Here is a 16,922-nt window from a genome sequence, read left to right as displayed (position 1 = left end):
AAAAGGTTCAATCAAGATAAAGATAACAAATTGTTGGATTGTAAAAGAGAAAATTTAAAGTACAATATACCTGTTAGATATTCTTATAAATCTTTTGTAAATTATCTAGGACCTGTTTATTTTAACTGAATGCCATGCTAATATAAAAAAAATATTCACTGTTCCAAATTTAATATTAATAAAATTGTATATCATTGGTTATTTTCTCAATTAATCTAAGACCTTCATAATATGTTTCGTTGTATTTAATATGTAAAATTATCTCATTTTTAAAAGTTTTTCTATTGTTAATATTATTTTAATTTCCAATGTATTCATCACTTTAGTTTGCTAATTATATAATATAAATTATGTTTTTAATTATTAGTGTTACTCTCTATCTCTGACACAAGCTAATAGCTTAAAAAAGATAGATAAACATGTAAAATATCTGAAATTATTTGTATTGTATGTAATTTATGATGATTTAATAAAAAAAAAAAAATATAATATACCTGAAGAGTTAGCTTGTTTTGTTCGAACGCGTTAATCCATAGAACTACCAGTTGGATTTGAAAATTGCATTCGATGGCCCGCTTTTCGAGGAAGGTTATACACTGTTTAGCATTACGCTACGACCTTTAGGAGCTGAGCAAAAAGCAAAAAATAAGAAAGAATGCTAAGCGAAAACAAAATAATAGCATGGGTGAACGATGCGAGACGGTAGATCGGTGGCCGACAATGTCCGCTATGCCAGTTAACGATGAAATACAATTAAAAAGTTCTATAAAAGAGTTGATATTTTACGGGCGATGAAGTGCAGTGGACTTAATAAAGTAAAAAAAAGAAACGCCTGATAATAACAAGAATAATAAATTATTAACGAATTTAATAACGTTTGTATCACATAAGAGGCATCATTTTAAGAGTCAAAAAAGTATACAAGGATAGCAAGTAAACGATAAAAATAAAAATTTTAAATTTTCCGGGGATAATGGGTGATTAGTCTAAGGAATTTTAATTTACAAATCACAGATATATTATATATATAAATATAGTGTTACAAATTCGAACTTTTATTATGCTATGCCATCTATCGGAGAGATTAAAGTAAGATCATGAATGTATGTATACAAAAACTTGTTCGACACTAGGTGCCGCGAGTTAAACTGAATTCTGAATTATATTATATTTTTAATATTCAACAACCTATTATTTTGACTTCTATTTTCGCATAAATAATAATAAGAAGAAAAATAAACACTTTTTTTTTACATACTTCATTAAATAGCTCATAATTAAAAATGATCAAACTCTTAACACAAAGCAGATACAATTAAATTAACCGTTTAAATTATGTTGTAGTGGAAACAGAGACTGCAGTTAAATAAAATAAAAGACAATTAAAAAGATAAAAATATACAAACGAAAATATAGTTAAAATATGATTAGGAGTCAATTAAAGTTGAAGGCTTATTGTATATTTCAGAACTGTAATAGCAAAAAAATGAAAAAAAGTCTAAAGGCATCTGTAAACAATTGCATTTTAAGAAGCAATAAGAATAACTATTAACTATAAAATGATGATGTAATGGATGTCAGGGATAACGTTGTATTCTAATATTTAAACCCAATAAATGAATAACTAATTATTTATATAACTGATAGTTATTTATATATTACTTGATTACTGGAAAAAGTATAAGCATGTACAAATGAATACTTAAAGTCTTAAATAATAAAATATGACTAAAAAATTATGTCTCTCTTAAATACGTAGCTTAAAAAAGTAAGAATAAATTAACTATTTTAAAAGAATATTGTAAATTTGTAATGTAAACGGAGACTGTAGTTGATATGCATTTGTATTGCCAAAAACCTAATAACATGATTAAGATTAAATAACTAATGATTTATTAGAGTTCAATTGAAAAAAAATAATTTAACTTGAGCATAATTTTTCATAAAAAATAAAGTGAAAAGAAATGGTGTATCAAAAATCAAATGCGTTTTAAAAAGCAAAACAAATTATTAAACTATATAATTATGTTGTAATAGAAGGTGAAGATTATAATCTGTCTTGATACACGAGTTTAAAGCCAATAATTTAACAACCATTAATTTTGCCGAGACTGCAGATTATTCTAAATACAAATAAATACCAAAATGATTAAACAAGTATGATTTATGATTATACAAACGATAATATAGATAAAATATAATCAGAGCCAAAATACCTGTAGTTAAGGATTGAAGTTAAAAATATGAAATGTGCATAAGTATTAATAAAATAAATTAATATAATATAAAATAAAAATGAACTTTATAATAATATTAAGCAAAATAGTAAAAATAGGATAAGGTTAGATGTACTTAGAGGTTCCTAAATACGTAGCGAAAAATGTAATTAATTATAAAATTAATTTTGCATCGAAGTTGAGGACTAAAGTCTATTTTGAATAACGGATAAAATGACTAAATAGAATTATATTTACCTATCAATAACATAATTACCATAATAAGTGGATATAAAGGATGTATAGGAGAAAAGTATTAAAAATACATACAAATTTAATAAATTTGTGTTAAACATGAAAAAAGAAATTGCGAGAGGAGCAGGGACGACCGACTGCATGCAAATGCGTTTCAAGAACGGAAAATAATTAATAAAAATATGCAAAATTAATTAATAAATATTAATATTGTATAAAAAAAATAAAATTACTTTATGGTATAATAATATGTAAACAAAAATTGAGAAAGTACTGGGGTGCCTGCAGCCTGCAGGTAAAATTATTTAGAAATGCAAAAAAAAAATAAAATATTAAAAGAATCATGAACCAAAGGAAGTAAATGTTCTTTCGTTGCCTTATTAGGGCAGAAAAAATGTAATTAATTATAACATTATATTTTAATTAGTTTTTCGAATTGATTATTGGGGCTACCGAGATTATTTACATTTCTATCGGCATTTTGTTTTCTGTTAGATTTATGCAGTAAGTATACTAATACTGTATATTTTACTAAAAATAAAATCGTATTCATTATTTTATAATTATTATAATATTATTTCATTATTTATCATATTATAAATCACTAATATTAATATCTTATAAATTAATACTGTCGTGCTACAGATCGTTGTGAATAACACAACAGGTTCGTTGTATAACAAGTTGAAAACCAGCATAATATTTTTTAAATGCCATTTTACATAGTAAAAAGGAATAAGCGAAATTGTGAAGAGTTTCAAGTTTTTACGAATAACAATATGTTTTGAATAACAAGAAAATAAATACAATCTTTATCTTTGTTAAAAAATCCAATTATTGTCAACATTTGAACTCGATACGTGTATGAAAAAAAAAAAGTCGTGCGTATATATTTTTGATATTTTGTGGTTGCCGTAAGAACAGCTTTTGAGAAACCGTAAAATTTTGCTGTTTTGTTTTTTCATTAACACACGTTTTATCGCACATAAATCTAATAGAATAACTCGAGTGTAAAATTGGTTTGATTAATCAATAATCAGTAATCACAAATTACGCATATTATTATAATGTCATTTTCAACGATATGTGGAATATTATTTCCATTAGTTTTAAATAATTGTTAGTAATAATAAATTCAATAGGAAATATTGCATAACAAGTTATTTCTTTGCATTCACTGTTCACCACGTTGAACGAGCAGTACCACATTGTCGAGGGTCAATGTACACATTGACCGGTACCTATTCCGAATTTCCCGTAACAGGTATACGGTTCAATTTAGTAGTATGTCCTTATAAAATCTCTCAAAAAGAACATTGTTGTTAGTTCAGCGAGTCGACATTTCACATCACGATGTGTAGGTACATCAATAAATTATAATATAATGATCCATCATGGTAATACTATATAGGCTGGTATGCGGTATAATATGCTGGTGCTCAGACTAAACTTTTTATATTTAATTATATTTTCTGTGTGATTGGACAACCCAAATACATCACGATAATTAGTGATTACTAATTTATTTACTGATCATACTTGTATTGTTATTTTTGGAAATAGTATCAATATGGTTAACGCTTTAAAATCATTTTCTGTAACTTCTTCACAGCAATATTATTGATACACGTATATTATTACACGTTTATAACGACGTAATCATGATACTTTTTATGTATATTTATATAAATAAAATTTATAAACAGTCTGAATGTATTAATGTTATGACTCATGATTATTGATTTTTAACTTAAACTATGTTCTGACTAACAAATTATATTAGTGATTTAAAAAATTACAAAGATTATATATCACTATCATACACCTAGATTTTCTAAACAAACTTATCGAAAGCTAAGCTATAATAACTGTAGAAAATTTCCCGAAAAAGAGCAGGATATTATTAACCATCCCTATGTTTTAATATCTAGAGTTTAGTAATACATTTTGTATGTATATATTATTTATATTATATACTAAATAAGATAGAACATAAAGTAGTCGAAAAAAAAAATGTTTCGATTTTCAACTTTGAGGGTCGTTTTTGATAGGAATTCGAATTGTAATTTATACTTTGAAGAGATAAAAATGTTCAATCATTTTCAAAATAATCAAGAAAAACAAAAGAAAAAATGGAAAAACATATTGTACTTTTTGATAAAATCGATTTTTTTTGTGTGTATGTACTGTAAGACTTAAAAACGAATAACCTTAGATACTTTGAAATTTTCACCAAATATTTGTTGACGTTAATATATTTTTCACAAAATGACAACACTTTTTGAGTATAGACATTCTCAATTTTGAATTTTTTTAGTTGTTTATAAATTCCTATATAATTCGTAAAAACGCACAAACAATTCTGTAGTCATAAACCTATAATGGCTATAATATATTATACTAAACGTGTTTGAACTATACCTATTATTATTTCATTAGTTTTTTATTAGATACTTGATAGAGTTAATTCTGTTATTATCTTCTACCGCCTTCATTACGTATTCATTCGTTGCATCGTTATGATGTATACATATACGTCGGGATCTCATCACTTATCGTTCGCCAGTGTACTGTATACACTATACAGTCATTCGTTGTTAATCATTGTTATTGACTTACTGTAGGTAAAATATATAAATATATACATATATATATATATATATTATATCATGTATACATATAACTATATTATGTAGTTTTTCACAGGGAATTCGTGTTTTATGTTGCTTGTACGGGTTTTACTTGTCATTTTAAGCGATATATCCTTTGGAATAATATGACAGACGTCACTCTAAAAATATAATTATTGTCAAAATACGGTAAGTACAACACGACGTGTTAAATGGTGCAGCATTATGACTACTATGAATCGCATGATCGCAAGGACCAGCTCAATTATTTATTACGTTTTCTGCAGGGTCGTTTTTATTTTTCAAATTTCCTCTTCGCAGTATCTCGAGTGCGTTGAATTATAACATGCATTATTATTGTGTGTAAAACAAACCCACGATGGCGCGATGGTCGTCATAATATTACTAACAGACGCCCGCAATGCGTTCGTTTCCGAATTATTTACGACACGGTCTAGTGAGTATCATTGTTAATAAATAATAATTCATAATAGCTATACTATCGTGAGTTCGTTCAAAGAATCAAACAGTTCTAGTAAGTTAACGTACTACGAATCGTTGTGAGTAGTATTATCTTCTATTCCATCTTACAATTTGACCAAATAAAAGTGATTATGCTGTGTTAAAATACATTTATTGCATAATTATGTAAGATGTATTTAATTCGATTAAATACAATAGTCGTTGTTGTAATTTGTCTTATTTTCGTGTCTAGATATTTTCGGAAAATTATAATCAAGCAAAACATAAGATCAATATTTAAATGTTTTAATATATTACATCCAAGGCGATGTAAATACATTATTATATTATTCGTATGATATATTCTTCAAAATCACGGGCAATCAAAGTACAAATAATATTATTTGAATATGTGTTTTTTTAAATTAAAAATACTATAATGGTCGTATAATTATTAATTTAACTAATCCATGGTCCATATATTATTATAATTAACTTTAAATTAACTTTTTATTATATAAAGGTTCTTTAATTAGTTAACTATAATTGACAGAATAACGAACAACGCCGATAACTTATTAACTACGGTATTTTTAAAATGTTAACACTGTATTAGTGTATTCGTATGAATTTAAAACAATTTACAGTGTAATTTTATATTTCTCCATTTCAATTGTATGCGATGTAATCTACAAACATAATATTGTACTATAACAAAAGCCCTACATAATACTATTTAATAATAGCTATATAATACAACGTCAAGGCCAATAAGATAAACCATGTTATATAATAAATTGTATAAACTATGTGTGTGCTTAAAAACAATAATTATTGGATTTCGATATTTTAAACAACCGAACTTAAATTAATATACAAATATAATTCAACTAGCATCTAATAATGTTTCAATAAAAATAAAAATATCTGTTTGATTAAAATAGTAAGTATTAATAGTATTTCTGAATAGAAATTGTCATTCATTCGATTTGTGTTCACCTAGTCACAGTATGAAGTAGTAGAGTGGATATTTTAAAGTAATTTTAAATAATTTCAGATGATAAACAAAATTCTGTGAAATAATGTCATTAATAGTTTTTAAATGTATACCTAAATCATAGGTTTTATATAATTTTGCGCAAATAGATAATAGTGCGCAACCGTTTTCTTGCCGCTTTCAGTTTGTATCTTGTTGCAGTGGCGTACTTATATCTGATTTTTTTTTTAAAGGGGGGGGGGGGTTTAATTTTTAAATAAACAAATTGAATGACCAAAAATATACACCTAATAAGAAATTAATTGTTCCTAAAAATTCAGATAGTGGGGAAGGGGGTTAGCCAACCTAAGTAATCTAGGTTAGGTTATTTCCATCGATAATAACGAAATCGATATCCTAAATTAGAGGTCAACTAAATACTATCAATAATACTCGTATATCAACAAAATAGTTCACCTCCATCTAAATTTACAAAATTCGTCCTTGATTACATAAGAATGACTTATATAAGATATAATATCATCAACCCGGACAGCTTTTTTTGCAAATCAACTTATTTTAAAATTCAGACATTACTGACAACTATAGAATAATTTATTCAAGAAAAATCAAATTAATATACTATACCTAACACCACAATTATATAATCCTTCTCAGAAGAAGTGTTATCAAAAATCAAAAATCTTTCTGAACACTAGAGATTTCATTCATTTTTGAATTAAGCGAGTAAACTTTAACGCAGTAATATCAAAGTGCAATCATTTTGAGCTTAATAATTTTTAAAAAAATACCTCTTATAATATACCAAGTTAAGAAAATAATTTATAGAAAGAAGACAAATGTTATATTTATAAAATCTTTAGGAAATACTTATATTTTCTTTTTTGCTTGAAAAAAGAAAATATTTATACATTTTTTAATTTATTGAATATATTACGAATAACATTTCCTAAATCGTTTAAACTATTTAAATTAAAATCAATATTCAGATTTGATTTTATAATTACTTCTACATTAAATATTTTATATTAAAATATGATTGTGTAAGGAAACCTATATATGGTATTTAAAAAATCAACTTATGTATATATACATTATATACATATGAAATATATATATATATATAAATATTACATATACCATAATATACAAGATATGATGTATAAGCTCTCATATCTATGTAATTTATATTCAGTATAGCTTATATTTATTTATATATTAACAGATAATGAAATTAGTTTATGTATTTCATATTGATTTATTTTCATGTACAACAGTTGATATGTTTAATATATATTTAAATAATTTGAAGAAAAAAAATATGTAAGGAAACAACCTAGAACCTGTAGTTTGATGCATCATATATTATATTATATTTATATAATAGTCTAATTCAACTTATGTTAATTTTTATTTAAAAATGTACTATATATTATTATATAATATCTAATAGGTATGTCGTAACCACTTTTGTTCATTTTTTATTCGGTACCTTGTCTGTCCAAATAAATAACTAAATGGTTTTTTATTATGTCGTAATCACGATAGGTAATTAATCACTATAAATTTTTCAGATTAAAATTCAGATTAATTTATGGGAAAAAAAATTTAGGAGTCTAAACGGAATTAGGAAGCAGGTAAATACAATTCAAAAACTTAGACAGCACGTTTTCAAAGAATGGATTTTAAATATATTTATTGATATCAAACAAGACAAAGATTGTTTCTTGTACTTTGATCATCTAAATTTCAAAATAATTTATTATCAGTGATGAATAATCGCCAATTTTTAAGATACAAATAACACCCTAATAATTTTCAATAGGAATATTCATTATAAACGTTAAAATCTATTATCTGTTAAAATAGAATTTAAAACTTATCATGGCGTGGTACATTTGTACACATATAAACATTTTCCCCATCAGATACTCCGAGACCACCTTCGCTTTTATTCCAATTGAAAATTTAAATAACGTATTCGTATTTCTCTACATAAAAATTTAACCGGTTTCGTGGTTTGTTTATGGTTTGAAAAAACCCACATTAAGGACTTATTGATTTTAAAATACAAATTGTTAACGTTTCACGCACACCTGTAGGTACGAATTGAGTGTAACCAATTTTGTGTGCACATTCGATAACAATGTTTTAGAACCGTTCAAAATTGTATGTTATTAATAGATTCCAATGCCCATAGATTATTCGATGGATAAAAAACGAATTGTATATCAAACAGATCTATTGGAGGAATAATAAAAAATACATAATATGCAATGTTCTCAAAGCATACCTATAACGTTATTGCGGGTCACATATTTGTTTAAATCAGCTAATTCGTACATAACTATCTTTGCACATTATTCTTGATTAATAGGTATGTTATTAATATAATACAGTAGTGATGCATATTGGTGAAGTTAAAGCAACGGGGGTATTCAAATTGAGGTTAGCAGCTATTATAAATTGAAAATGTTCAATTTTAACCAACAAAATGGCATACCTTAACAAAAACAAAAAAACAAAATTAAATCTATTCAATACATTTTAGATGAAAATAATATTTTCATTTAAGTGTTTGACACTAGAATCAAGAAAATTATGAATAAAAGGGTTCACTTTAATGGTATAATACAAATCACAATTAAGTAAAGCGCTTTGCAGTAAAACAATTTAAAAGATATATGATTTAAAATAACAATTAAGTGCGTATAATTATAATCACAAATATTTGCATAATTATATGATATAATTAAAGTACGCCACTATTATTTTGTTGTAAGTAGTATTAATAGTAGTTTTTGATGTTCATTTTCGATCTTGTATTTAAGTACTATTAAATTCTACCTGAAATACGTCATTATTGATAATGTATTATTTCAATGATTTACGTATAATATTCAGTATAAGCAACTGATGAAAATCTGAGTACATTTTCACTTGAGCAAAGATGTCTGAAACGGTTAAATATCTTGAAAACACAAAAAGCACAAAATGTTGCATGTGAAACGTAATCCTTAGCGTGTTGCAAACAATTAAAGCTTTTCGCCACTTTCTTACTTTACAAACAATGAAACACGAGACATGTGTCTCTAAAATGTGTGCATATAAGTCCTAAGATTAAAATAAAAGAGGCCAGAACCCAGAGGATAGTTTAAATTTAATAAAGTTTCATTCTTTTAGTTAAAATAAATTCGAAACAGCAAATGGTATTTTTTCAATTGTATTCGGATAACGTAGTGTATTTTATATTATTGGTGGACAATGATTTTTTAGCAATAACGTCAACGATAGTTTAAAATTGTATTAGACAATATATTTATTTATGATATAATAATTAAGCAATATTGATGGTGAGTAAAAATATCATAATAACGATATATTATAATATTATCTACTGTTACAAATTTAAATGATAAGAAAATAAAGAAGCTTTAAAAATCATAAATAATAATATAAGATCACCACTTATACCGCCACTTTATTGTATCTTCATACATAATTATCCAAAAATATTGAAGAAATTTTAGAAAGTGGTATTCAAACCATGGTTTGTTGATAACCGTTTTATGAAAACGTTAATTTAATGTTTTCGTATTTTCATATGATGATGCTGCACTATCCAATATAGCAACGCCAAAGGGAACGATGAATTTCGATTTCTGTTTCCTTTTAAGATTTTTAATTATCATCGTTTAAAATAATTGTTTTTTTTTCACGTTTTACAGCTTTTTTAAATTGTACATCACTTTATCCAGTTCTTGTAATTGCCGAAGCCTAGTTTTTTAACGGACACTTTTAATTTAAAAAATCAACAATACAAACACGTATCTTAACAAAGATAAAAAAAGATAAAATGCGTAGTTTTTTGGGTGTCGTTTTATAAACTATAATTTAATTTATGATGGAGTAACCTGCAATAGTCAACTCTTTCTACAGTACACTCTCTTCAATTTGGAATAAATTATAAATTATATGGATAATTAACTTTTATATTAGTCAAAATGTACTGTAAATATATTTAATTTATAGTTATAGCTGCAATTTTTTATAGAACTGTGCTTATTTTTGCCAAGTTGAGTAAGATATCTAAGAAAATCTATGGTTGTATATTATTCTAATTGCGCACAAAAAATAAAAATAAATGATACGCAAAAATCATCGAAATGCGTCAACCGGTCTCCATCACTGTTATATAAGTACGAAACGTATACCATAATTTTGAAATACTCTAATTATTAAACATCAATCAAAGAACTTACGTAATATTGGTATAATAGCACGTACATCTATTAAACGCATATACTTTATGAATATTATGTAAACGAGTATATACACGTACATTTTATTACAGATATCTATCCGATTATGATGGATTTGTAAACAACAAACAAAATATTATACTAATATATTATGATTTATGTTCTATTTTAATAGTCGGGCTATTCGTGTTTATACTGTTTATAGGTACAACTCGGAATCACACGGGTGCGTTTAAATAAGATAAATAAGATACAATAGTTGTACTTTTGCCTCCGAGAATATTGAAGTGTAATCATTTATCACGGAAGCCTGCAAAAATAAATATTAAAAATAAGTCATTTTTCTTAACACGTGGACATCATAATATAATGTTATACACGGTTGAGCACAGTGGTACGCACTCGAATTTTAAACGGCATTAAAAATTCACATTTCCCTGTGAAAATTGGATATGCATATATCGTGTTTATGTGAAAAATAAACGACGTGTTGTCCATTCACAGGAAAAAATGACGGTTTAATTACTCCGACCAGTAAACTGGAAAAAATGTTTAATCTCGTGTGACTATGGAAAATATCACCATTTGACCATCTCGTACTAGATGCTTAACTGACTTTAATTTTTAAAACTTATGTGCGTTTTCAATGAAATTAATAATATTATATAGTTGTCAAAAAAAATTTAATTTACCTAGGCAAAAATAAAAATTACAAATCTATTTTTAAATATCCTAGAAAACAAGTCGGTATATTACAAAACATCAATACTAAACACAAGTATAAAACTATTTTTTATTTTATTACACTTACTGGCATGTACACATTATGTTATGGACTCATGTATTTGTTTACAACCGTCGTGATGAACATAACGACTTTTGTGTAGAAATTAATATGTACTTATAAATTATAAGACACACTCATGAAACATAAAAAATTCCAAGCTGTTAATTTTTAATTATTTATTTGTATTCAACTATATTGTGCACAATTTTTATGTATTTACTGAAGTCATGGTATTCAGTTTATTTTTATTTTTAAATCAATTATTTTGTACGGCAACTTGTGGTTAGTTATGATTAGCGATCAATACAAAGAGTTTTTCAAGGATACGAGGCAAACAGGTTTTCTCTTACTTTATTTCAACTGGCGTAAAGTAACATTGATAGATTTTAGAATGCATTTTATGTTGTTATTTCATCGCCTAACCTAGGTAATTTTACTCAATACATTTTTTTTTTTTTTTTAATAACCAGAGAACTATTACATTATTTCTCAGCGAAAAACAATATATTTTATAAAGTTTTTGAAATGTTGTTTAGTTATCATGTACGATTGTAGTAGTAACTAGCAGGAATAGGAATATCTAATCTCTTCATTTAGATTTAAATTAGAAATAATAAATATTATTGTGTACATAAATATTACGCTTAATATTAATCCAAACAAAACAGTATTTTATTATTTAAGCTGATAATATTATAAGGTAGAAGACAATAATATATAGTATATAATGCATTATCTTCAGAACCAAAAGCATAACAATAAATGAATATTTACAATAAAAACATATGAAAATAATATCAATAGATAGATACTAAAAGGATGAAAAAAATTCTTACAAATTTAATAATAATGTACATAACAATTATCTAATGGTATTTGCTACCAAATTGTTAATAATAAAGTAGTCATGTAATATCATTTGAACACACATACAAAAATTGCTTAGTATGGTAGACGTTTGAAGTGCCACTAACGGATGACTTCTTTAATTACGTCAATCATGCTTGTTAAAATCAAATTATAGATAAAATATTCTTATTGTTCGTTTTATGTGCAGATAGTTAATATCGTTATTTATTAATAATAATAATAAAAAAAAAAAAACAATATATTTAGTATACTTAATAGATGCAAACAATTGAAATAATTATAGGTGGGATATGATTTACCCAAAAATGGACAATATTTAGTTTTCTTATATTTAATCGCAGTATTTTAATAGTTATCTACGGTTATTGAGATTGGAGAAAAATTACTTTTCTTAGTGTAGCCGTATTTTCTATAAAAGTAGAGAGGTTTATTGTGTTTTTGAAAATGAACACATTATTAATTATAAGTTAATATCTACTCAAAACCTAAAATATAAACTCCAGCATTTTATTTTAGTTTATCTAAGAGTAAACCAATGAGTAAGAATTACAATTGAAATTGGTTTTTTAACATTTGCTTTTTATAAAAATATTTCTCAAGCGAAACTTCATTATTACTTTTTAAAACACGGAAAAAAAACTAATAACGAAACATAGATACATTGAGCGGTTAAAAATATCGGTTTTAAGGAAAATTCATATGATATTAATAAAGCTACTTAAAAGTCTAACGACTAGAAAATCGTAAATTTTATCTATCAAGTTATTTGAAATAAGTCTTCTGTAAGATATAAACTATGAAAAAAAAAAAACACATTTTTCTAGGTAATAAAACGAATATATAACGAAGTTACAAAGATTAATAGGATTAAAATAATTGTGCATAGATCGGTTGAATATATAGAATATATATATATTTTTTTTTTATATTTATAACTATATAATAGTGCTTACAAATATATTGATTTATTTTTCACACAGAAATTAATAAAATTTAATTATTTGTATTCCATATGTATTACATATGTTTATATATATATATATATATATATATATATATATATATATAGGTATAAAAGCATAACACTGATAATACCTATTATATTATTATTATATATACGTAAATACTACATAATAATATCATAATGTACGTATAACCACTAAGGTGGATAAAGAATAACCTTATTTTTATAACTATAAAGTAAAACTAAATTATGAGGCATAGTAAATTACATACGAACACTTATAGAAATGTTTAAGTATGTTATAAGAAAAATTACAATATTATTATTATTATAATATAATGCAAAGAGGTTAAAAAATTAGACACAAAAATATAAATAACAAAGTCAATATGTAGAAAAAAAAACTCTTATCCGACAGACTTATGTGGTGGCTGCTTGGGGAGCTGCAGCATTGTTGTGGTCGCCACCGAGCGAAAGTGCTTGCACGATTCTCGGATCTGCCTTGCTTCCCTCCCTGAACTCTTCCAGCGTAAGTTTGTCATCGTGATTTTTATCCATTTGATCGAATATTTTATCTACTCGTTTCTGTGGGGTATTTTCGTCTTCGGCTTGGGGTTGTTGACCCTGTAAACGATCACAACAGACAAATTAGTCAGAGCGTTCTATACATCGGCACTCTGCGGAATAACACGACAGACATCTTCAAGCTTCGAAAAAGATGCGTTCGTGTCGAAAATAGGTGAACGATATTAAAACGTGTATTATGATATTGTGCGTTAGAGCAACAAAGCCGTTACGTGACTTTTACCGATGACGAGATAGGTACTCGACAATGTATTATTGCAGTGTTTCGTTTATAATATCGCTCGCTATTGCCAGACAGGTAAATATTATATTATCGTGAAATTTAATAACATGCCTATACGGTATTTATCATAATATTACATTATATTTACATTATTCCGCGCTTAAGTCAGTGTCAGTCGAGTCATTAATAAAATGTCCGGAAATCGTGAAGAATCAAAAAACAATAAATCGGTTTTACGTGACGTATACAACGATCGATGCGCTATATCTATAATAATATACTTTAAGCTTATTATATAGAACTTTGATAATATTGTAACTGTCGTAGATCGAGTACGGCGTGGACGCTAATGATCTGTGCGATAGGACCTCTATAGCTGCTTTCTGCATTACAGTTCACAATGAGCGATGAGTTGACGATATATTATATTATTATACCTATACCGACTAGTGTTGTAGGTTATGCCAGTGGTTTTCAAACTGGGTGCCGCGAGTATCCGCTAAGTGTGCCGCGGTTTTTCCATAAATTACCGATTGCATTGAGTTGTATATGTAAGAAAATGCGGGTATGTGTCAACTATTCGTCCAAGAATTAAAAATATTTGTTAGCTCATCAATCACATAATTCTTATTAAATGTATATATAATTATAATTAATTCAAAACAATTTTGTTCATCTAAAAAAAAAGTCAGTATGCCGTGAACATTTTTTGAAGTGTACGGTGTGCCGTGTATGATAAAAATTTGAAAACCACTGGGTTATGCACATATAGTGGTTAGTGTAATATAGAATTACAAATTCCCACCAGCACCGTGACTTTTAGTGTGTTTATAAACTCATTTTATGCATACAGTATAATAAGTAATTGAGAAACGTTCGTGGTAAAATTGTTTATTCAATTTTCAATTCAAAGTGAAGATTTTAATACAAATACGAGACGTTGCAGGCGATGAAACGTACGCGTAATACTCGATTTAATTCACTAACTTTGACCGTCTAGACCACCTAGGAAAATTTGATAACTCGCAACTTTATAAACTCACATCATGAGTCGGAAATTGAGATCAACTCATATTTTCAAGAGCTGTTGTTTTATTATTTGTTTATCTAATCATATCTGAGGAAAAACTGCCATCAACCGTCGAAGCCCATGTAACATTTTCAGTGAGCTTAGAATTGACCTTTGAATGCGATAATATGTATGATTGTTTTTTTTTTTTTTTTTTTTTAATTTCAATATAATTTAAAAGACTGCATTCATGAGAATCAAGTTGGACAAGTGTTCAATACCCAGTTTTTCATTTTTATTATTTTTTTTTTTTTCAATGAGCTCCGTTTTTATGTGAAAGGCGATTGTACTATAGTAATATGGAGGTTTGGAGGTTATACTTCATAAATATTTTCTAGATCGGTAGATTGAGTCCCGAATGACCTTTTTTCGGTTAATTGGGTCCCGGAAAAAAAAAGGTAGAAGATAAATCGAATCCCAGCAAAAAACAAATTATTTTTTAATATCTAATAATTTTGAGTTATCAATAATAGGTATATTTTATATTTATGGTTTAAATTGTATATTGAAAAAACAACTTTTATTATTTTATTAAATAAAACTTAAATCACTTAATCAAGATTAGTATCGTGTACTTTTCAACTAATAATATGAAATAGATATAAATATAATAATAATAATAGTATTATATGTCATAATAATCTAAGGAGAAATGGACCCAACTTTCCTACAACTTTTTTCCGAGGAACTTAATTTAATTCTTTCATAATGTAAGCAATTTTTCATAGACCCAATTTACCTGCCCTTATATTTCAACTGTGCTTCCAAAACATTTTCACGTTTTAATTTAATTTACCATTTTGATTTTTTTGTTTTTTAGTTGCTTTCCTTGATATTTAACACGTCGACTGTCGAGGAGTTTTAACAACATGGATACCTTGTTTTGCTTCCCAAATTTAAGTCTCAAAAAAATATAAAAAATATAAAATAATATCTATAATTGGGTCTCACACTGCCAGTGATTTGAAAATCGATGTCCAAGAAAAAGTGTTCTTTCCACTGTAAGAGTCATTATACAGTAGAAACTGTTTATAATGATATTCAAGGGACTAGGGATTAGTTAAAATTGGTCATAATAACCGATTTTCATTATAACCAAAATGACAAAAATTAAATTAAAAACTCTTTTTTATATATGCAATGAACAAAATATTTTATTACAATAACATTTTTAATGTGTTATTATATTATATATATATATATATATATATGTATATAAATCGTAAATTTAATTTATATATAAAAAAAATAATAATACAATTTTCTAATATTTAATTAACGATCAAGTACACGAATATCGGAACACTGACGATAAATTTACAAAAAAACGATGAAATTAGATTTATCGGTTATTATAAGACAATCGATAAAACTAATAAAGGCATTATAGATAAAACCTTTTTCCAATAAAATCAAAAATAACCGTCATAACATCCGTATAGTCACTGTACAGACGTCATTATAATCGATACAAATTAGTACATACAATAGCATTACACCCGGTATGTCATTACAACCGGTGTCATTATAAACGGTTTCTACTGTAGTAAAAAAATTGTTTTATATTTAAATATTATTTTCAATTGTGTTTTATCAAGTAAA

At 26.1% G+C, this 16,922-nt stretch overlaps 1 protein-coding gene across 2 annotated transcripts in view; it reads right to left on the bottom strand.

Annotated features, from left to right (window-relative positions):
• Positions 1 to 13,600: 13,600 nt before the first annotated feature.
• The window catches only part of LOC113553972 (frequenin-1), a 118,911-nt gene continuing 115,589 nt past the window's right edge, over positions 13,601 to 16,922 (bottom strand). Inside the window, exon 8 of one of the 2 annotated variants that reach the window (XM_026957585.1) lies at positions 13,601 to 14,067. In XM_026957585.1, the coding sequence (XP_026813386.1) occupies positions 13,864 to 14,067 (204 nt within the window). In that variant the 3' untranslated portion in view covers positions 13,601 to 13,863. The remainder of the gene's footprint in view (positions 14,068 to 16,922) is intronic. The other variant, XR_003405224.1, reaches the window with a different exon arrangement.

The sequence above is a fragment of the Rhopalosiphum maidis genome, chromosome 2, assembly GCF_003676215.2.
Source record: "Rhopalosiphum maidis isolate BTI-1 chromosome 2, ASM367621v3, whole genome shotgun sequence".
NCBI classification, from domain to species: Eukaryota; Metazoa; Arthropoda; class Insecta; order Hemiptera; family Aphididae; genus Rhopalosiphum; species Rhopalosiphum maidis.
The sequence above is the reverse complement of the archived record's forward strand: the minus strand, read 5'-3'. Positions and strand labels throughout refer to the sequence as shown.